Source organism: Pleurodeles waltl, chromosome 5, assembly GCF_031143425.1.
Source record: "Pleurodeles waltl isolate 20211129_DDA chromosome 5, aPleWal1.hap1.20221129, whole genome shotgun sequence".
Taxonomy (NCBI): domain Eukaryota; kingdom Metazoa; phylum Chordata; class Amphibia; order Caudata; family Salamandridae; genus Pleurodeles; species Pleurodeles waltl.
In genome coordinates this window covers 129,034,466-129,058,247 of record NC_090444.1, presented here as the reverse complement: position 1 = coordinate 129,058,247, position 23,782 = coordinate 129,034,466, and the positions used below count along the sequence as shown (strand labels likewise).

Here is a 23,782-nt window from a genome sequence, read left to right as displayed (position 1 = left end):
CAACGGTCCCAATAGCGCTGGGATGCCTGGCTTCACCTTGGATTTTGCCCAGGCGTGGGCATCTCACAGGGAAAAGCCAGGAGGTATGCATACAGCGCCTTGAGACCCTAACGGGTGAGTAGTGCGCTATACAAGTACGAAGTTTACAGTTTAGCTCAGTCCTTAAGCCATACTCTTCATCTAAATGTGCAAGCCACTGCAGCCGCTGTAATCGTTAGCATCTTTGCATATAACTTTAGACATGAAGAGCGCTTTTTAGCAGTAACCATGCCAAATGGACAGCGGCTTGGAGAAACCGAAGCCTTCTCCGATTCCTCTCTGGCCACATAATGCAGACAGCCTTCCTCCGGAGCGGTGATGGGTGATCTGTGCTGAGGTGTGTTAAGCCACCAAATAGATCAAACACTTTTTAACAACAGACATCTACAGGTTTTATTAACTGTCGTAACTTAAAGGGCTCTCAATAACTCACTGCAAAACTACCCTTCACCAATGGGTGCCTGGTGATGTCCACATAGTAACATCGCAGTAAACAAGATTTTAAGTACGTAGGTAAGTAAGTATAAGTACGTAGAGATGTACAGACTGTTCAAGGAAGAAAGCCCGCAGCTATTGATGCATAAGGTTATGATCTCAAGGGCCCTCGTCTGACCTAACTTAAGCAGCACTGAATGCACTGGTAAGAAGAGTGTGAAAAGCATCTGCAATGCAACGGGTCTCGCGTCTGCTTGAGTTAGAGCTATTAGCGTTATCAATTTGTAACCGGAGTTTTCTTGCCACAAACTGAAAATGAAAAGTAAAACAGTTGACAGAAGTGGGATGATTCAAAGCGCCACGGCCGTCATGAGTGTGAGAGCGAAGGAGAGAAACAAAAGGAAAAATAAGTCCCCCCCCCTCCAAGGAGGGACAAACGTAAAGCATGTACCAATGATAAAAAGGATTTTTGAAAGGCAAGAGCATGAACGAGTGATAGTGATGAGTGTGCAGTGGGCGTGGTTAAGAGCCCACAATACTTACAACAGCCCAAAACGCTTTCGCGCTCGACCTAAAAAAATGGTTCTTTCCCTTAAGTCTCTGGAAGTATGCACTTTTTCAACCCCACTTACTGGAAGGGACAGCTTACTCGTATTACAGAGGCTCAGCTACGGTTAGATTCCAACTTCACCAAACACTTGGTGTAAATCAGTCTAATCACCGATGGTAACTGGTACCTTTTACTTTTTGATAAATGAATGCAGGGGTTTGTTATCATTAGAAGGTTTATTAACGGAACAGAATAGAAAAGGCAAACATCAGAATGAAGGCGGACGGAAAACAACAGCAATCACCTCCTGATATTTAAGCATCAGAAACCCAAACAGAGTTCCTAATCATTCCAAAAACGTACAACTAGGACAATTAAAATGTTAGCATGAACAAATGACCACAATAGAACAATATCACAGCCATAGTAGAAATACAAGTTCAAGATAGTTATTCTACAAGCCTGTACTACTATACACACAAATATCAGTAACCGGGCGAACAGTCTGAACTTCACCACTGCTTCAAGCTACACCAGAGAAGCGCACTGCAAGCTAGGTTTTCTGGCTGATGCTTCTTGCTCCAGAGAGGTGTTGCAGCATTTAGAGATGCTATTTTTACACACTAAAGTTGCGCCATGCTTCGTAATCTTCCTCAGTGATAACTGGCAACACGAGGACCGCTCATCCTTCAGGTGATAGTAAGCGACTGGCTTTCTTGAGTGTGAACAATGCATTGTGCTGCTTTTACAGCAGTATTAATGGGGCTAGGAGGTCCAGAGATTTGAATGGAGAACACCAAGTTGGAGTGAGACTCTAAATGTACATCTACTCTTTACTGACACTTCAGTTTCGCACACAATTTTAGAATTTGCTTGCTATCGGGGGCATTTCACATAGCATGCAAGATGGACTGACAGCTCTGCAGCTTGCAGTGTAACTTAAGGTTTGCCTTCCTCGCCTCAAAACCAACCCTCCCAGTCCTCAATACTCAAACCCACCTGCATCCAACGCTACTGGCACCACTTTAGAAATAATAATGCTAGCAGGCCATCACCAAAGGCTATACAGGACTACTCGCTTTGATTAACGATCAGTACTATCGGCTTCAAGTGTGAAGAGGATTAGAATTGCACACCAGATATAAATCCCCCATCACAGATGTGAACAAGGGGATGAAACTTACCAGCACAGTAACAGTGCATTACCCATTGCAAAGTACCAGGGCTATGTTCCCCAGCTCTACAAAGGTGAGCACATCTCCAGCTCTTGAATGCTACAATACTCATGAATAAGGTGCAACACATCCCACGTAGAGGTGTAAGCACTCTCGGTTGTATGTTGCAGGGGGTATTATGGCCATTGAGAGCAACGCAGTGTCAGTAGGGATGAATAGCTTGTGAAATCGATTCTGTTCTAAGAACTAATAGGCAACGTACTCACTGCAAACTAACAATCTTCTACTATGAATTAGATAAATAGCGACGATTCCAAGTAATGAGAAACAGGGAGCATGTGCCTAAATACATATATGCCCAGGTAAGCCTTGAGAAACCCCCTGATCTCTTACAGCTGAAGAAGCAGGTGGTGAACATCTTGACTTCTAAGTCTAACACAACTTTAACACAACACTCCGCGATTGTAGCAGGTGGGGAAGCTCGCACACCATTTCCCTTGATAGAACCCACTCACCTATTTTCTTAGAGGAAGTTACATCCAAGGAGGGAGAAGAAAACCAAGCCTGCTTTTACCTGCATTTTTCCAATGGCCGAGCTGAAACGAGTCTCCGCGGCCACCTGCCAGTTCCGTGCCACGGCAAAAGCTTGTCCCCCGAACACTGCATTGCTGATCTGTCCGGTCTGGGCTTCCACGACTGCTTTACTGAGCTTCGCAAGGCCCCTTAGAAGCATGACGGCATCACTCGCCATGGTGGATGTTCTTCTGTGCCTTCCTGTAGGAGGGATGGATACAAAGAACCGGAGGTAAGAGAAGAGGAAGTAAACATGACCGGGTTATACAAACTGTACACAAATGCCTTTGAATGGAGAATGCAGACATAAAATGCAAGCATTTATTCAACCAATGCATAAAGAGAAAATTATGGAAGATATTAAACTTCAAACAAAAAGATACATTTACGAGAAGCAAACACAGTAATGCAAATTACAGAATATGATGGTGTTAATATGGCTAGTATTACCATACCCAGCCTTCAAAAGCACTCAAGGTATTACTAAAATACAATGGAAGTCTTGCATGTATTTGAGCCCCAACTAACACAACCAACAACCTGCTGCAGTAAGAGGAACAAAAGGAAAAAAAATGCTTACTGTATACAATGCATCTATAAGATAGACTGTGAACTGAAAAGTCCGCATGTTTCTGAGATGTACAATATTGTGCATGGATTGCAAGAAAAGCGCTCTACAAGAGGTGGAACGATACACGAAACAGCCAACAACATGAGGTGACCGAGAAATACTCGGTTAGGAGGTGCCGAAGGCCACATGTTCGATTTAGAGAATCGTTAAAGACAGCTCACAGTTGCTGTGTTATGCCAGACCTAACAAACTATTGCATTCCTATCCTTCTGTAGGTCACGAACTTTAGACGCATGCGCGCTCCGAAAGACTTCTGGAAGAAAACCAAGAGAATAGACAACGAAGCCCAGAGTGGCAAAAATGGATGGTCCTGTTTATATAAAGGACATTTGCAGGGCCAGCATATTATGAGGGATAATACCCTGTTAATGCTGAATTTCCCCGTCGAACAAGCTGCGCCTTGCGTCTATCACTATGCAAACCGGAAGCCTCTTCAAGTGGTATCTTAATAGAATTAAAGTTCAAATTCCTACCCATAAACACATTTGGAAAAAAAAAAAAAAAAAAATAATTACTGTTTCCATTTTTTTTTAAAAACAAACAGAAAAATTGACTGTCTCGTTTTGAGTAACCCTTCATGCAGTCCATGATGACATCCTGACTAATATTTGCGCCGATTCACAGTGTTTGAGGTATTTGATCATTTCTTCAACCCCTTGTATTTGGGATAGTCTGCGCTTATGCCCCCATAACTTTTTCTCCACATAAGGTATCCACACCAAACGTGCATACCTTTTCCCCCAACATCCAAGGAATTCCAAAGTTAGGCAGGGTCTGTGGATTCCCCTGAAAGGGACCGAGAAAATGGGCAAAATATAGCTACATTTTGAGTTCTTGTGAAAAATGGCAAAAAACGTGCTGTGGAAGAAATAGTTGTTTTTTTCCATGCAAAAGGCATCAACCAAGGGTTTGGGGTGCTAAAATGACCATCCCAGCTTTCAGGAACAGGCAGATTTGAATCATAAAACCACATTTTGCACTTTACTGGGACATAGCCCATTTGTCCTATTTTTTGTGCTTTCAGCCTCCTTCCAGTTAGTGGTGGAAATGGGTGTGAAACCACTGGTGGATCCGGAAAGCTATACATTTCTAGTCTAGTCTCAGAGTTTTATAAAGTGCAAGGCTACCCGACTGGCTTCTCACCGCTAAACCTCAGGTTAAAAACGCCACTGGCTGTCATTCACAAAGAAAAGTTTTTAGTATTTTCCTAAAATTCAATTCTGATCCATCCACCTAATTTGGAGGAGGAGTGTATTCTAGATCTTGCAAACAGTATAAGAATATGAGTGACTGCGTGCTCCAACTTTCGAAATGATTGGCACTGCCAAGAGGTACGAACTTGATGAGTGCAGTGGTCTTGGCGGGTGAAGTCTGGACCCTTCGCCATGGACAGCTCTATGCTCCAAGAAAAGTGCTTTAAATTGAATCTTTTTATGAACAGAAAGCCAGTGTAAGGACATCCTAGCAGCAGTCACAGCTTAAGATTTAGGTATTTTTAGCACTGTTCGGATAGCCGCATTTTGTACTATCTGTAGTATATTTATAATTGTTCTTCGGCGTCCCAAGTATAGAAAATTCCCGCAGTCTAAACTGGAATTGATTAAGCCCTGGATCACCACTCTCTGTGACAACTTTGGCAGCCATTTCAGTACTTTTCTTAGCGTCTTAAGAAGGCCAAAACATGTAGCAGCCACTGTCTTCACTTGTGTTCCCATCGTCAACCCAAATTCCGAGGCTTTTGAGCTCTTCCTTCAGTGTGGGTTGGCTGCCCAGTAGGCCAGTTCAGATCCAGCCACCTAGTAGGGTTGTTTTCAGCTACCATCACTTCTGTTTTGTTTGCATTAGTTTAAGGCTGTTGGCCGCCATTCAATCCACAACATGTGTTAGGCATTTATCTAGTATGCTGGACATAAATTCTATTTGCTGTGAGAGACTGAGAATAATTTGTGTACCATCTGCGTAAGATATAGCCATACTACCGTATAAGTTTATGATCTCAGCGAAAGAGCGCGCGTATACGTTAAACAATGTAAGATGGACAGAGGAGCCTTGTGGTACACCACAATCTAGATGAAAAACATCCAACTGTGTCTCCTTCCTGAACTTGAAGTTTATTATGGAGGAATGAAGCCAACCACTCAATCACGGTTCCCACTATTCCTAATTCTACCAGACTTCCAACCAGAGTGGTATGTGATATGTAATCAAAAGTCGTGCGTAAGTCCAACAAAGTCAAAGCTACGGTGCCTCCCCTATCCAGAATTTCTTTAAGCTCCTCTGTAGCTGCCAAGAGCTGTTTCTGTGCTGTTGCCTACCCTGAAACCGGTCTGGAAGGAGTGATGGACCTCACTTTCTTCTAGGTATTGTGATAGGAATTTGTTTACATGCTTTTTTCTAGGACCTTGCAGTAAATAAATCTGATGATAGTTTTTGCATATCCGAGAATCTGCCTGTCCTTTTTGTTTTTAAGTAAAGGCTTTACAATCACATGTTTCCATCCTGTTCGTACTGTTATGGAGTTTAAGAAACAGTTGAAGAGGTTAGTTAAGGTGGAGGTAAAGGGTGTTCCCCTTTAAGCATAATACCACAAGGCGCTGGGACCATGGGGGATCCTGATTTAAGGGATGCTATTATCTCTCAAGTATCATCCAGTGTCATCAAAAGGGAAATTGCACAATTTGCCCTGGTTTCGCTGTGGGATTTCTTTCCTTTCCTCATCTCTTCCCAAAGTCTGTCGAATGTTATTAACATTTTCCAAGAATAATTTTTCCAGTGTGTTACAGCATTCCTCTGATGAAGGAGGGCTAGCTTTATTATTTTCCATTTTCATTAGGCTATTCACTATGTTGTATAGCTCGTTTGAGGTATTAGGGAAATTTGCAATTTCAGCAGAAAAATAACTAGTTTGTGTTATGGCACATCATATTTCCTAACTGCCAGTTTATATGTAGTTTTTCTATTATCAATATAGTCTTTTCCCCACTCTATTTCTTGCCTCTTTTTAGGCCGAGCGCGCAAGCGCTCTGGGCTATTGTAATCTATCTGTGGGCTTTTAACCATGCCCACCGCATGCCCATCACTATCACTCGTTCACGGGCTTGCCTTTCAAAACTCCTTTGTCATCATTGGTAAATGCTTTGTTTGTCCCTCCTTTGGGGAAGTTTTGTTACCACCCTGGTCATCGACCCTGTTACATGGATAATTGCACGTTTGCCGTTACGTTTGACTGTGAGAATTTTTTTTTCCTTTTGTATCTCCTTTGCTCTCATGATCATGGCAGCCGTGGCGCTTTCAATCGGCTCGCTTATGTCAACTATTTTACTTTTCATTTTCAATTTATGTGGCAAGAAAAGTCCAGTTAAGAATTTACAAAGTGAACAGCTCTAACCCAAGCAAACGTGAGACCCACTGCATTGCAAATGCTTGCTTTAAAAGCAACAGATCAGGAGAAAATCATGGAGCATTTCCTCCAGAGGGCGTAGGATTGTATGATTGAGGCACAAGTATTTCATTCAAGGTGACTTGTATCCATTTTCCAGGACTTGTACCTATTTGCAGTGTCACCTTCTATTTTAAGGATAGAGTTGGAAAACAAATTCTCCCACTCCTTTATGCGAAGCTTAGTCAGATTCTCCCGTAACTGCACTTCTTGGGCTCGGGTGAAGCATTGCAGGGCGTGCTTAGGTGGAATGGGATTCATTTATGGTCTGACCAGATGATTGACATGGGATCTTCTGCAACTAGATCTGACAAATTAGTAAAGATGGGATCAAGTAAATGTCCCTGTTTGTGGATGGGGCATGTACCTTTAATGTAAGGTAAATGGCCTCTAAATCAGATACCAGATTACTGATAGTTTTACACTTTGTCAAAATGTAAATTATAATCGCCAAGCACAGATACGTTTGCTGTCCCTAGATTATGTTCTGCGATGGCATCTGTCCCAGCGTCGATAAAAGAGTAGTACTGGGACGGTAAAAGTTGGTGACAGCTCCATGGAAAAAAACATGCATTATCCTTCCAGAAGTGTCAATTCTTCACATTTCCCTTCAATCTCCTCTCTGAACTTTATTATTAAGCTTCCTCCTCTTTTCCCTCCCTCTCTGCACTCCCTCGCAATAGTATATCCTTTGGTAAGAGTCATAATTACATCAGGTAAGCAATCCTCCTGTAACAGTTTCTGTGAGGAACATAGCTGCTGGTTCCTTTTCTTCAATAAACATAAACCAGTCTAAACTGTGTTTGGCAAAGACCTGCAATTTAGGAGATAGAACTTTCAATATTAACATGTAATATAGCTATCTCATCCTAAGTAGGGGTTTCAGTGAGGCTCTGACTGCAAGCAGAACACTGGTTGTTTGTCGGGGGTTGGGATTGATTTCATATGTGCAAGATTTGTCTTTGCCCCTGTTCAGTGACCGCTATTTATTAGCAAAGTATTCAAGTCTTAATATTTAAATGGCCAAGCCTGGTCCTGGCTGAGCGCAGGTGGGCGTGCTTTTGGCGCACCCATGCACCAGTGCCCATTAAGTGGCCAGGCGGGGAGAACACTTGAGCATTGATCAAAATGTCACCCGTTCTGTGCAAGTCAGGTGAGGGACTGAACATGGCCTGGCCTGAAACAAGAATTCTGATTAAAGCGGCCCGAGTTGCCCCTTTAATCAGTAAAGTGCAAAATGAGTAAAAGTAGATAAGGTACCCCCTTGTCAGTACCTTAAAATCAATAAACCTCTGAAAAGTAGACAAAATTCTAAATTCACCAAGGGGTCATTTGTGTAGATCCTTCAAGGTTTTCCTTTAGAAAGGAACAGTTGAATTAACAAAATATTTAAATAAGAGTTTAAAAAAGCCATTTATGTCTACGTTTTAATCTGTAACTTCTTCTATGGCAAGTTTTTAAAAGCAATATACTATTACATCCGCTGGACCCCTCTGGTTATGTCGATATTTAGGGCTTGAAGGTTAACCAAGAACCCTAGGAACCCAGAGCCAATGACTGAGCCGCACCTTGCAATGTTTTTTTCACTGTAGACCGAGAAAACAGAAATTAATTTGGTAAAATATAAAAAAAACTGTGAAAAATAGGTATCAAGAAAACCTATGTGTTTCCGAAATGGGTGCATGTAATGAAGATTAGAAGCAGTGGTTACTTGCACATCTCTGAATTTGGGGGTACGCATACTAGCCGGTGAATTAAAGGGCATTTCTCAAAATGACTTTTCTTACACACAGTCTTACATTTTGAAGGCACAAATGCAGAAAGACAATTGGCAATAACACTTGTTTTGCTATTCTGTGTGTTCTTAAGTCTCCTGATAAAAACGGTACCTCACTTCTGTCGGTAGGCCTACTGTCCACGACAGGAAACCGCTCAAAACCCAACTTGGATTCAAAACAATTTTCCACCCAAAACAGACTTTATTTTATTTTTTATTTGCGTGGCTGTGGATTTTAGCCTCTAGCTCAGCTGGCACCTAGGGAAACCTAGCAAACCTGTAAATTTATGAAAACTAGACACCCAGGGGAATCCAGGATGGGATGACTTGTGTGGCTCTCACCAGGTTCTGTTACCCGGCATCCCTTGAAAACCTCAAAGTGTCTAATAAAAAAAATTAACAAAAAAACATTTACCTCACATTTCTGTGATGGAAAGTTCTGCAACTCGAATCGGAGGGAAACCACCAATTTCCTAGCACTCTGCGTCCCCCCCAGGTCCTTCCAATAAGAATGGTACCCCACTTGTGTGGGTAGGCCAAGTACCCATGACCAGAAAGGGCCCAAAACGTATAGTGGACGCATCACAATTATCTATCACAAAAGAACCTGTTTTTACAAAGGGGCACCTGCGTCTTTGGTCGCAGACTCAACAGCCATCTAGAGAAACCTACTAAACCCAGACATTTCTGAAAACTAGACACCTGGAGGAATCCAGGGAGGTGTAGCTAGGGTGGAACCCCCAACACTTTCTTACCCAAAAATCCCCTGCAAACCTCAAATGTAGCTATATAAAAAGTCACATTTCAATGTGGGATCACTGTGCTGGCAAAAATTCCCTACGACTAAGCATTCCTCTCAGTCTACCGATAAAAAATATACCTCCCTTATGTAGGTAGGCCAGGTGCCTGATGTGGAAGGGCCAAAAACATGTAGAAATTAAGGGGGAAGGAACCAAAGCGAGTCCAAAGGGGCATTTTTCCCCCCATATGTTTATGGACAGTAGGAATTTTGTGGATTTCTGCAGATTATGCAAGCTTCCACAACAGAAAGGTAGGAAAAATGCATGACTTCAGGAAAAGTAGAAGGTTTGCAGGGTATTGTGGGTAAGAAATTGGTGCTGAGTGAGTTAGAAGCACACCACCCTAGACTTCCCCAGATGTCTACTTGTCAGAAGTTACTGGGTCTGGTAGCCTAACTAAGGCCAAAAGGTTCAGCCATTCACCATTGCAAGTGGGGCGATATTGGGAGTTAGCCAAGTTCTGCTTGCCACTGGGGTAAGATGCTTTAGTAATTGGAGGAGATGGGGCCTCCACCCCTTATAGTCCCTGGTACCTAGAAGGCTTTCAGCCTCCCAATGGGCAGATCGGGGCTACTGACCCAAAGACAAGTTCATTTTTGGGGGGTAGGGAGCTGGGGGAATTGCCATGCCCATACTGGGCAGCCGCCCACTCTACACTAAAAAAAATAAAAAATAAAAAATAAATAAAAAAACACCCTTTGTAAGTAGTGGGCTTTCAACCCCCTCGGGGGAGGGGGCAGATCAGGGGCTGCTTCCCTCATCTGATGCATGCCCCCCCCCCCTTCCAAATGGGGGCAGAAAGACGGTGCCCATTTTTTCAGCATACTGGGCAGCCCCCACCCCTACACTAGTAAATAATAAATAAAATAAAAAGAAGTCTCTGGTGCCTAGTGGGCTTTCTGCGTCCCTGGGGGGCGGAAAAGGGCAGATTGGGGACTATTGCCCATTTGCTCCCCAAAGTGGGCAGAAAGAATACTCATTTTTGTTTTGGGAGGGGGAATCATTGGGGACCCATGCTCATAACAGCTTTGGACATATGATCCAATTTCAGCTTTTTCATGCCCTCACTGGCTGAAAATGCACACACTCACTAGTGCAAATTCTAAATGTATATATATTTAATCTTCAGGGACACTGAATATTATGATACAGCAGCAGCTCAGTAATATTATTGCACATAAGGTTTGTGACCCGCACACTTTTCATACGAGGTTCTGTTTTTATCTAAAAGAAGCTTTGTTTATGGATATTGCATGGTGCTGAAAAACACTGTTCTGCAAAACGTCTTCTATAGGCTCCCACCCATCAGCCAATTGAAAAAAATGAAAGGAAAACGTTATTTAAAACAATCTGTTCAAGAATTATATAAAGGTCATCTAACAAAGACTGTCTGCAGAACACAGCCAACTCAATCTGCCCCTCCCCCCCCCTTTTTGAAAGGCTGGGCCCTGGTATATGGCCCACTTTGCTCATCCTCAAAACTTCTGGGTGGCACAAAACAGCATCTAGCTGCTGCTCGCAGCCTTGCTCTTACCCAGTTCAACGCACTGGGAGGCTGAGTTAGTCCAGTTACAGTTTGAGCCCCTGTGTACAGTGCGCAAAGGTTCTTGTAGACTGCACCAAAATACTCTTGACTCGGAGCTCCACTGTGCCACAGAGCGCGGTGTGGACTCCGAAAGTAACATTGATCGGGCACAAGGGCAGCAACAGATCTTTTTTTTTTCAAGAACATGGAAGGTATAGTAGAAATAAAATGCACAGCACAAGAAGCTGGAGTACTAGATCTGATGTGCATATACAAGCAGGGTGCAAGATACAAGCGTATACTCCTTAGGCGTATCACAGGCAGCACCGGGCTGAGGTCCACTGAGGCACAAAGCAGGCAGCCGCGGTGCAAGCTTCCGTCGGGAGCTCGACAGGCCCAACCCAGTCGGCAGCAGACCAGGGTCCCTTCATGCATAGAAAGGGGACTGCACAGACTACAGCCACAGACTGAGCACACCTACCTTTCCCTAGTTCAAGGAACAGGAGCGTTGCAACACACAGCTGTGCAAGCTGCCCTCACACACAGAACAAGCTGCCCTCACACACAGAACAAGCTGCCCTCACACAAAATGGACAGCAGAGGCAGAAGCATTGGAACGTGAGCTCCCCAAGGTGGTGGGTCTGTAGAGCGCAAAGGCCCCCCCAATGTACCGTATCCATAATGCTGTACACCTTTAAGATCTCCTAATGCCTTGGAGCCTCTGTACTCACCCAGCACAAAGCCTCTGTAAAAGATACATGTTTTAAGTATGAAGATGGAGCCGGAGAGAGGTCCGGGCAGGCTCAGGAGTGTCTAAGAGGATGGCACTCTGCACAATTTGGGTGTAAACTTTGCTCTTCCAACCTTGAAACATGAAGTCACCTGGTTAGTACGCCAAATCATTCATCTCCTTGTGTCACTACTGGAGTAACGCAAACACAGTGGGGGGAATCGTAGGTGAGAGCTTCCTTATTGTGCCAGCTCTCCAACATCTACTTCTGTGACATCTTAAGGATTTTGGAGGCCCCTTTTCAGGACATCTCTGAATGCACAATACAACTTCAGCTCTTTCATGCGCCGTCTTTGGCCAGCGCACAGGCACACTCATCCAAATTCTAGATGTGTTTATATCTAATATTCACAGTGGTGTGCGCTTCAATCAGGCATGCAACGACTATTGGGCTAGGACGGCTGTAGCTCCGACAGCTGCAGGCTGAGGGCTCGGCTCCCTGGGCGAGGGCTGCAGTCCTGCCTGATCCGATTTGTTTTTTGCTGGTACTGCTTTTCCGAGTGGCTTGGAGTTTTTAGGCCAGAGTTCAAGCAAGTTGGGCTCACGCACCTTACAGCCCGAGAGACATAATAAACGCTAATCACCTAAAGCACTGCATTTTATTTTAGCGAAGACGTTTTCTTTCTTGCCCTAATTACTATACTAGAGCTTTCGAGTTGGTCTGCCTTTGAACATTAATTTTACTGTTCTTGCTGTATTGCACCTTTTTTGCTGTGTGTGCTTGTAGTACATTATGTATACAACAAGGGCTACATTGTGTTTTAGGTTGGTGAGATTTGCAGAATATGTTGTGCATCGGCTGGTTTGCAAAATTGCGTTTCACTGGTGGCTCAAAGAGCTAACATGCCCACTAGAGGATCTGTGCTACTATACCACATGTTCTGGACAGACAGTGCCGTTCAGACAAAGTGACACAGACACAGTAGAGTGTTTTGTTGCCACTGCTGTTCATCTCTACAATATTGCTAATAAAAAAAGAAAAAAAAGAAAAAATAAGCAATAGCAACACACTCCGTGTCACTTTAATGTCCAAAAGCCACTATCTGACCACAACATGTGATATAGTAGCTATGTGTCGCACTGGGGAGTCATTGGGCTAACTCCAAGGATCCGTTTGAGCTCCCCTTATCCCCACAGTAAAATATTCCATCTACATGAATTCATATAGCTTTTCATCCTTCTGAGGTCAATAAAATGACTACCATTGAGCTGAAGAACTATTATCTTACCAATCAATAGTACAAGCAGACTCTGATGTTTGAACTTGCACTCTACTAATACGTATGCTATGTTTGTTGGTAGCAAAATATATAAACTCTTAAAAATGTTTCTGCAAAACAGTGATGCTGTGTTCCTAAAATTGTGATGTAATTTATCCCGACCTGTAGACCATTGTTCTTGTTGATATATTGTTATTTAACCCAGGTCAGGTTAGGGTTATCGGGTTTCCTCTTTTCCATAGAATGTTGAGTACACCTAGTGAGGTGTGAGTTTCTTTGTAGAGATAATTTACACAGCTTGTGTTGCCTCCAGAGGTCGGGAGCGCAATGAAATTTTAAATAGGTATTGCTGGGCCGAGAAAGTTTCATTTCGTAGAGATATGGTGAATGGAGACAATTGATTCATAATTTTATAGTTTTGCAAGATTGAGCACTCAGTTAGAATGTCAGAATCCCACACAGTATGCTACACGGAAGAACAGATATCAAAACTTTTAGAACTTCCTTCACTCCTTAGTGGAGAGTTACCCCCCAGCGATACACCTAAATTAGATAAATTAGAAAAGTTAAAGCAACTTAAAAAGAAAAACATACGGACACAATTGCACACACAGGTGCGTTTAGAACATTTAAAGAACAACACAATTCCACTAGGACTACAGGTGAGAAATATCCCTGTCATATTTATAAGGGATCCTAAATATCCACACAGTTTAGTGGGGTTGGCACTAAATGTTCCAGGGATTGGTTAGCCCTTTCAGTAGAAACAGCCTTAAGGATCAGTGAAAGTGAACTGAAGGAAATAGCTGAATTGGAGCAGGAAATTAGCCTAGACAACACTATCCAGAACGCTCAACAACTTTTAGAATCCGTCAACAAAACAATAGCAGAATTTAAAGTGAATACTATAAATCAAAAAACAACAAAACTAGCAAGGGATATCAAAAATTTGAATATCACTACAACGTATCCCTATTTGAGAGAAGATTTTTATAAACAACAACAATACGAACACTTTAAATTTACAATTTCAAACAAGATCACGCAAGAGATTTATAACTTTCTCTGATACATCCTCTGATTCCAATCTAGAAACACAAGGATCTTTTTCTGGGGCTCAACCTTTTTTAGGCAGAGGCGGGCGCAGAGGAATAAGAGGGGGTGGCACCCCGAGAGGGCAATTCCAAGATCAAGGAATTTTCCTGACCAGAAGGAGAGCTTACAGGAGATGGGAAGAAAAACAAAAAAAACACAGAAGACCTGATCCCTATTTATAATCTATCCTCATATTCACTCCCTCAAACAGAAAGACAAATACTCAGTAAAGGACTCTCTTTTGTCCCTATTAGAAATCAAGACCTGATTGACAGTAAAATAGAAGTCTTACAATTTCTCCAAAAAGTTAGGCTTAAAGCTTTCTTTAATTCAGCGCCCCCACAGGAAGATGCTAATAGTAATGGACTAAGACCCAAATCTACCTTCTTGCCAGAAAGAAACGATTTGCTTGTAGAATTAAAAGTCTTTGAAGACATTGTTTTAAAAGAGTTGGACATACTCAATACAAAAAAGATCTATTTTAAGGATAATTGCTCTTTTAAATTCAGATGATTCTTTACATTCAGATGAGGGTTCCCATATTAGATACGTAGAGAAGTATTTCCGTCCTTTCAAAGATGGCCACCCCCTGGCCTCATGCACATAAACATAATTGCCAGTCTAGATGTGGCCGGACACAAACATGCAAGTCAGTGCGATGCTCCAGTCAGAAGAGGCATGTCGCCGCGGTAGAGATGTGGCGAAAATACGGCTGAATAGTTTAGCTAATCGGAATACCGGAAGCCTTCAGTTAACCAGACACGTCATGCGGATTAAGTAAGTATGTTCTGATCCGCTGACATTCTAGTACTGGTAAGGTCTATGTTTACTGTACCCTGCTCAAAGTTTATCTTGCTCTTATTCTGGCACCCTTCCTGGCTATAAGCTCCACGTATGCGTGCCTGGTCCAGGGAAATTTTCACGAGGGATTTCCGTATTTCCAAAGACATAGTGAGTGCCTACTTTGATTAGTCTTCGTTCTTGCTTATTAACTCTCACTTTAAGACATACCAGTGAGTGACTTGTTTTTTCTTGCCCAGCACCTGCATGTGATTACACACGGTGCTTCCTGAAGCAGAATTTGGACACTGCCATTTACAGGTATTACCCAAAGCTGGGTGTTTAGGGATTTTAAGGTGCATGCTTCAGTTCAGCATGTTTTGATATGTCTATGTTGCATAAAGACACTGGCACAATTCAGGTGCGATTGACACTAGATGATAGCAAGCATGTGTGCCCCACCGGGAGAAGTAATCCTGTTCACAGGGATTCCGTGGTGATATTACAGCACTGATATATATAGTACAGCTCTCTTGCATGAAGTATTGTTTAAGTATGTTCTTAGTTAGTCTCCATGTTTTTAATTTCCATAGAGGCGACGTTGCCCCTCGATAGTCCCGATGAGGCCCGGAGTTGAAAGGGCAAAATGCGTTGACATTTATAGTGGCGCGATGGAGTTCTGTAATTGGAGACAGCTTTACAAGAATCACTGAATATGCACTGCAAAATACCTTTAAAAAAAATATATAGGTATTTGACAGTTGCCTGTATGTGAATTTCCAATCATCGCAACAGAGTGGATTACAATCAGAATGATGAAAATGTGACCACCAGTATCTCAAAGAAAGGTTGTTGGGCACAACCCTCTACTGATGGTATGGTCAGCCACAAGACTTTGAGAAGCTAGAGGCTGGCCTTAACTGAATCAAGAAGAAAATGCAAATTTAACTCTGTGTTTAAACTAATTGTATGTGTGTAATATCTTGTTTTGTAAATAATTAGGAGTTTGTATATATTCACCAATGAGTTATTGTCTGCCTTGCACATAAATAGCTGTAATAAATTTTGGAAAGTAATTAATCCATAAAGACAGCATTGAGCACTGTGTTTTAAAATTGTGATGTAATTTATCCCGACCTGTAGACCATTCTTCTTGTTGATATATTGTTCCTCTAAACAGGCAGAACACACCAAAAGGCGGGACTGCAGAATAGCACTGCTATACAAACAGCCAATCCACTTAGACATAATTGGCCTGGAAGCCCCATCGTATGGCCATGCAGTTCTAGAATGACTGCTGTAGGGCACCCCTGGCTCTCTATCAGGACACTGAGCAGCTCTGAGCTGCCTGCTGGCAGCAGGCATGGTGACCAGCTGTCAACCTACACCCCTCCATATAAGTTGTCCTCCTTTCCGACATTATGGATTGTGTCACCTATGAAAACGAACTGCAGTTCACTTGAAAGATCCACTCCTCCACAAACCTTTGGAGAAAACACTGGAAATGACAGACAATTGCATGACTCTTGTGTCCTTGTTCTTTTTGTAGAAGGGTAAGGTGGCAGGCCGTACTTTAAGAAGACCAGGTGGGTGGGTACGGAATGGAGTAAGATGAGAAAAAGTGCAGACAGGAGGAGAATTAATTAGGGAAGGTGGTGGTGGATGGGCTGGAGTGGAGGATGGGGCAAGTGTAAAAGGGAGAAAGATGGGGAGGTGAAGGAGAAATGGATGAGGGAAGATTAAGATTGGAGGGGAAAACGGCTGTGTGTGGGGCCAATGTATTGAACAAAATAGTAATTAGCACAGAGGCCCCAAAGTTATTAGCTGCCAGCTGTGTGCTGCCAAATACCAGGGTTAACAATGCCTAGACTGATCACGTCTAAAGGAGACAACATCTGAGGCTATGTATTAAAATTTCATTTGACAATTATGGAGGACCACAAGATTAGGGTAAAGTGAGAGAAGTCGATTTAATGATTGCTCTCTACAAAAACTCACGACAAGACGGTTTTCAAAAACTTACAAATACTCCTGTTACTTCATCACTGCAAAGTCACAGTTCAAATGTTTTTTGTGGCAAAGGGATCCAGGGTACAAGGTTCGTTTGCAATCTTTAATTTAAGGCCTCAGAACCCGGTCTCCTTTATTTCAATTAGGTAGTGCTTGGAAGGGGCTCTACACTTTGCGGCTTTGCAGTTGGTCCTGTGTGGGTTCCCTTCCGTTCTTTTCTTTTGATTTTATGATCCACCTTGTGCCTCCTTCTGCCAACCTACACTTCCCATCTATTTCACTCACTCTTGCAGGCTCCGGTTTATTCCTGCTTTCTCCTTTGGTTATTGTTTTCCTATCTTTGTTCGCTTAGCCTTTTCTTCTTTTGGTGTCCCTTTCCCCAAATCAATGTCTGGGGATTAAATAGGTCACCCTTCCCATAAAACTCTTGATGCTGCCCACCACCAGCAACCACAGGCACAGATTAAACACTGGTTGTGTAAAGCCTGAAGAGAGAACAGGGTGAGAATTGTGAAGCGAGATGGATTAGTGACAAGGATGTGCTATGTGAGTGTAGGACGGGGGGAGAGAACTACTGCGTGGTGTAGTATACAGGGGCTGTTGTACTACGTGGCTGACAGGTACGGAAGATAACAGGAGGGAGGAATAGAATATTAAGAACGGTTTGGGGGAAATTACACATTCCTTCTCCACTTCGCTTATGACTGAATAGTACCTTTTCCATCTTGCTGATGTTCGCACTCCACTATGGGTGAGGCAAGATACCAAGAGAGAGGCCCAACGATTAGAGAATGAGCCGAGAGAGAGACTCCTAGCAAGAGTAGCAGAGAGAGAACGAGACAGAGGCCTTGTAATATTAAGAGTGATGCTTTGAAGTAAAAGCTTAGAATGTCAGTGCTTAGGGACTGTGGTTGTTGTCGGTCCTAAATTATATTGCTAATTTGTATAATTCATTAAGTGACATAAGGAGACGTCAAAGAACTGCTCACAGGGGCCGAGAGAAACAGGAAAGAGGGTGCAGGAGAGAGGAAATGAGGAGAAAAACTAAAGGGAATTGCGGATCGGGAGGGTGCAGGAGAGAGAGAGAGAAGAAAAAAAAAAACAAAAAAAAAGAAGATTTAGAGCCGAGCTTAGTACAGGGAGTACCAGGGCAGGCAGTGAGTCTGGAGGCTGCCCATCTTCTCCAGAGTGTCAGTGACACCTATCATGATCCCACACCGGACATTTCACTGTGCTCAAAATAAAGAGGAACAGCTAGAGAAGAATGGATAGTGGGGCTGCCGGGAGGACAGAGACCACCAGGGTTAGAAATGTCAGGTTTGAGGAGGTCATAGGCAGAAGGAAGGTCCTTGAAAAAGAACATTCTGTTGGCAGATATTTTCACAAAAGGTGCGACTATTTCATATTTTGCTCCTTCTAATGTTCATTGTTAAGTTCCAAGTTTGGGTATCTGGTCTTCGCTGTGGCAGCACCATGGATAATTACAGTTTGACTGGTTTGGGTATTTCCTGTTGCTGTCTTACCAACATCTTGTGAAATGGATGTTCTATTTTACACCATAGGAGTGTCAAAGCCGATAATAGTTGAGGAGCTGAACTCGAGGTTACTCTGCATTCTCTCTCCATGCAGTGTGCTATAATGCCACATTGCAGCAATAGAGTTGTCTCATGTACTGACATCCTATCTTGCAAATGCTGCAGAAGTATTGTATGTTTGGAAGAAGTATGAAAGAGCGATTTCTAAACACATACCTCATTTTGCTGAGACTTATTCAAAAGGGCCGAGTGTGTTTTAGAATATTTCATTTACCATCATCCTGCCAGGTCTGCTGGCCCAATCAGCATTAAAATGCAACATTTAATAGTGTTAAATGGCTGCACCAAATGAGTAATGCGGACACAGGCTCTGAAGATCCCTCCATCGGCTTTGTTTCGAAGTCTTAGCGCCTCCCTCCCCCCCCCCCCTTTAAAAAAGAAAAATCTGGGTCTAGTTGTGCCCCTGGTTTCAATATTGTAACGCAGCAGCAGCAGCTCACGGACATTACTGCAATTCTCTGAGACACTCTCCCATTTCTCAAATGTGAGGTCCTGTTTTGATCTAAACACCATTTTTTTGTAAGGATGTTGCATGAAAAATAAACAGAACATTTCTCTGCAAAATGTCTGTAATAGACTCCCCCAGATCACCCACATTAAAAATAAATTAAAGGGAAACAGTATTTGAAACAACCTGGGAGAAGTATTCAAGGTCACCAGGGCAAGACTGCGGAACAGCGCCGGCTCTGACGGGGACTCCGATAGGATGGAGATCTGGGTCAGAGCGCACTACGCCATAAAACGTCTGACTAACACATTGCGCCCGTCTGAATGTATGAGATACACGTACGTGGAAAAACACCAGCAGCCAATGCATTTTTTCACAGTAGACGTAGAGTATGATAAACGCGCATGTTTGATAAATGTACCTGCAGAGCAAACCTCAGACAGCAAAACCGAAAGCCCAACCTATAAAAGAGAACGCACTTCATGCACGACAAGTCTGCTGGTCCTTTGCCATCACGTGGCACTATGTGATTAACGAAAATAAAAAGCGATTTTAAATACATTAAATATCTGTAACAAAATGAACCGGTCAGAAAATTCGAGGGGAGGCGTGCCAAACCCAAGGTTTCACAGCAGCTGGGATGCCAGAGCGGGGAGCGCGGTACCCACTGTGCCCCGAGGGGGTCCTCTTTATTACTCTGAAGAAGAGAAACAGAAAACGGACTGGCCATCCTGAGCCAGGCAGAGGAAACTAATTAGGAAGTTCATATAAAAAAGGTGGGGGTGAGATATTGGGCGCCCTCCTTCGAGTCTCAGAGGAGCAGAGAATTAAGAAAATTCGTTGTAGTCACATTGTGCTATTCATCACATTCACCACATTCTCTACAGCACTCACAAAACGCAAAATGGTGGAACGGAAAGGCCACGCTGCTCTTAAATACAATGGGAACTGAAAATCTTACAAGGCCAATACGATTTCATTAACTCCTGATTAAGCAACACATTTCCATTGATGTAACCGCTACTGAATCTCGAGGCGCTGGAAGCCCTCGGAGTTGTGCACATGAAGTAGTGTTATACTGTGGGTTTAGAAGTGTATATGGGTGCTGAGGCTTGCACAACGGCACCCGGACACAGGTAGAGGCTAGCCAAGTGATTCGTATGCCTAGGACTTCATGACCTTCATAGGACCTTACAATGGACAGTATCCTGTGTGGAGAACTCACTGGAGCTTGCACCAATGTCAACCACTGTGCAAATGGCACAAGACTCATCAGTTGCTGCGGTCACAACAGGAAGATGCGGATGCCTCGTTAGGGGGGCACAAGCACCCTATGAATGCAATTACAACACAGCAGTAGAAATAGACCAATAGTCTGCCAGGTAGCTTCGTTTGCAATTGTGGCAACCTCAAACACCACAGATGTTCAATTCACATTAATAATCATTTGTTAGAACGCACTTGGACCCAAACGGTTTCATGGCGCTAGGTGAGTGCAATGCCAGTTCAGACCTTCCACACTTCCACTGAAACAACACCCCAGGCCACGCTGCAGGAATGCAGTGTCCTAGCCTGCTACACCGGCAACAGCAATCTACTGCCCGCTGATGCCATCACAGCCCAGACCCATGCACCATCCTTCCGAAGACCGGGCATTTTTAGCTAGCACTAGAAAAACTTCCCATTAGGTCTTCCAAACGCCACATCAGTGGAAGATGTTTTGCAAAATGCCATGTTTCTGCTACAAAGTCTTAAAGTTTGCACTGCTATTTTGATAAAATCAACCAATGACGGCGTGGGCTTCAAGCATACCGAATACAAAAGCGGTTGTGAACTTTCCAGAAAACAAAGCACAAGCATAAAAGCAGTTTGCCCTGGGCCTGTGGTATCAGACACGGCAATAATGTAAAAACGGTGAAATCTCTAAACAGCAGCAATCTCGTGGAAAGTACAACTTTGTGGTGAACATGCTTACTGCAGGAATTCAAAAATGACTGTCAGGGGACAATTTCACATTCACACAAGTGACTTGTGCCTTCATCCCTGAAAGGCCTGTAACATCAAAACCATCAGTAGAGCGAAAGAGTAGGAAATCCACTTTTGTAACGTAGTGACCCGTTTTTTTTTTTTTGTGCCTTTTGCTGGATCCTATATTTTTGCTAGCTTTAGAGATCTGTGCACTTTACCGCTACTAACCAGTTGTAAAGCGTCTGTGCCTGCCTTTAAACATAGTTGAACTGCCATTCCCTTAATTGTCGAATTTAACTTCCTTCCAAGTCCCTTGTATGTGGTACAAGGTGTATCTAGGGCCTGTAGGGTAAACAGCTCTAGGGGACTGCCGCACCAATTGTCTCATCACTACAGTGGCAGTGCAAACGTGGCTTCAGGCCTAAACTGTGTAGCCCGACAGTAGCAGTTTTACAAAAAAAATATATATATATATTTTTTTTTTAAATAAAATACAAGAAAAAAAAAGCAATTCAACCTGTCAAAATAAACCCCTTTCACAGGTCAAAACCTCCCTATTAAAATATTCATAAATCACCCCTACATAATATGTAGGTAGGATATGTAGAAATGTAATGTTGGACATCTCCTTACAACAACTAGCATCTAAAAGCTATTTTCACTGTGGTAGGCTGAGCTAATTTATACAAAGCTAGAGTACAGATCAAAATCCTAATAATGTATCTCTTGAATAATGAACCAACTATGTTTAATAAACATCCATTTCAATTGTGGATGTATTTTAACTCAATATTAAAGGAAAAGTAACCTTTTTTTTTAAAGTTACCTATTCCTTGCCTGGAGCTCCTGGAGGCTAATTTGCATTTGCTCTGGGGCTTCTCCCAGGCAGTGAGTAGCATTTGAATAGGTGTGAGAACTTTGTGAAATGCCTTTCAAAAGCAAACAATGACCTAAATGGGCAGACAAGACTCATCTGAACATCAGAGTATGCTGATGGGGGCCAGCAGGCATCCTTTTTGACACTATGTCAAAAACTGCAGGACTGTCAAATCCTGCTTGGTTTATATATAATACTCAGACACACTTAAAAGGTATCGAACAGGATGTTATGACAATTGTGTATGAAGTTGGTGATGAACCCTGCTTTTGTTCTACCAGAACCAGAACTTCTGCCTCTTGGCTAATGGAAAGTGGGGGGGATGAGGGTGGGAAAGAACTAGGTTTCCAACACTCACATTCAGCCCTTAGCCCAAGTTTAATGTGGTTGAAGGCTTACGCAAGCTTGAAAAAGACAAAGTGGGTGGGTTTGGCCCAGGAAAGTTATCCCATTACCAAGGACTCAATTCCTCCCACTAGTTTGAGCTATGGATACATGTGGCATCCCCAAGCACCCACTTCAGAAGACTGCTGGACCTCATGAAGAACATACGATGACTGGACATGCTGTCTGTGACCCGAGAAGAGCCCTGCAGGACCTGCTCCCTCTTGTACCCAGGACAAAGAAGTGGACTCCAAGGGTCAGGAGACAGACTTCCTGTTAAAGCTACAGAAATACAAAATGCTATAAGAAGCCTTCCTGCAACTGCCCAGAGGCAATTGGACCCCCGCGTATGGTCTCTGCCTGACACTGTGGGAGTCTAAGTGTCTCCCTTGAGGTCCTGGTAGTCTTTAGAGGTGTACTCATGCGGTGAGCTGGGAGTTGAAAGGTTAATTCAGAATGTGAAATCTTTCACCAGGATGAACTTGGTTGGTGTATCCGACCCATGCTCCACTGTGGTGGGCATCAAATTAAGTCTACCATGATCACTGACTGACATTGGCACTTTGTGCTTCTTGGCACAACTGAACACAACTCTACATTGTTTACCAAATAAAAAAAGTGAAGGCCTGTTTCGAGCGGGCCTAAAATGCCAGAGGAATGGCCCAGCAGCCCCACCCTTCCCAACACAAGGCTCGGCAAAGGCGAACAATAAGCAGGTGAGAAGCTATGCTACACTGCTCACCAAAAGAAAAGTGGTGTGAAAGAAGGCAGAGTGGCAAGAAAGTTTGACTATCTCAACTAGCCTGCAACATTTCAAGGGTCCAATCTGGTGCAAGGAAATGGAGATTAAAAGTTTGACCTAGCAAGAAAATCCACATAGACAGCTGAAAGAATCATGACCCAACCCAAGTGAACTGGAGCTAAGGAATTATTTTGGTGGGCATTAAAAAAAAAAAAGTGTAATAAGTTAGGAGATCTTTAAAGTCCAGGTGAAGGCCGGAAGGGCCAGCCTTCAACTTGGCAGGTGTTGGGATGCTACACAGCAGGGCCAGCCTGAGAAGCGGGTAAGAATAGGACACAACTACAAGTCAGACAGCACTCACGGACCACACCTGGCTGAAATGGACAAAATCGGCAGAGAGTTAGGGCTAGAAACTATAGGAAAGGAGAGTAGGTGGTCCAAAAAAAAAAAAAAAAAAAAACTAACACATTCGAATGTTACCAAATGAGACAACTTCTTGGTAACTGTTAAAGATGAAACTACAATGAATAACACTGTAGCACTATTTTTTTTTTTTTTTTTTTTTTTAAGTTGATTTGCCCGTCTGCCAGCGAAAGCACTTGTAATTAAACTAAGGCTGCCGAACTCCAAATAGCGACTGTTCCAATTTATTTAATTGAATGTTGAGTTCAACTGTTAAGCCCACGGGCATTCCTGTAATGGCCTTTCAGCTCTGCATGTGGAACAAGCCCCAAGGTTTGAGGTACTTGTTGAATGTCCCAACACAAAATCAAATTTACTTTGGGAGGATAATGCACTTTCCTAACAGTTCCCAGTCTGTGCATCTTGTTTCGGTTCCAGTTCTGTTGATTATTAACTAAGTGGGCACATGCAACCGAAGTGGATGTTCCAAAAGAGGAGGAATGTGAGGCATGGTCAGGAGTGAACAC

At 43.1% G+C, this 23,782-nt stretch overlaps 1 protein-coding gene across 1 annotated transcript in view; it reads right to left on the bottom strand.

Moving 5' to 3' along the window:
• Positions 1 to 23,782, bottom strand: part of LOC138297005 (atypical kinase COQ8A, mitochondrial-like) — a 229,689-nt gene that overhangs the window by 145,919 nt on the left and 59,988 nt on the right. Inside the window, exon 2 of the mRNA XM_069236522.1 lies at positions 2,774 to 2,973. Within this exon, the coding sequence (XP_069092623.1) occupies positions 2,774 to 2,950 (177 nt within the window). The 5' untranslated portion in view covers positions 2,951 to 2,973. The remainder of the gene's footprint in view (positions 1 to 2,773; positions 2,974 to 23,782) is intronic.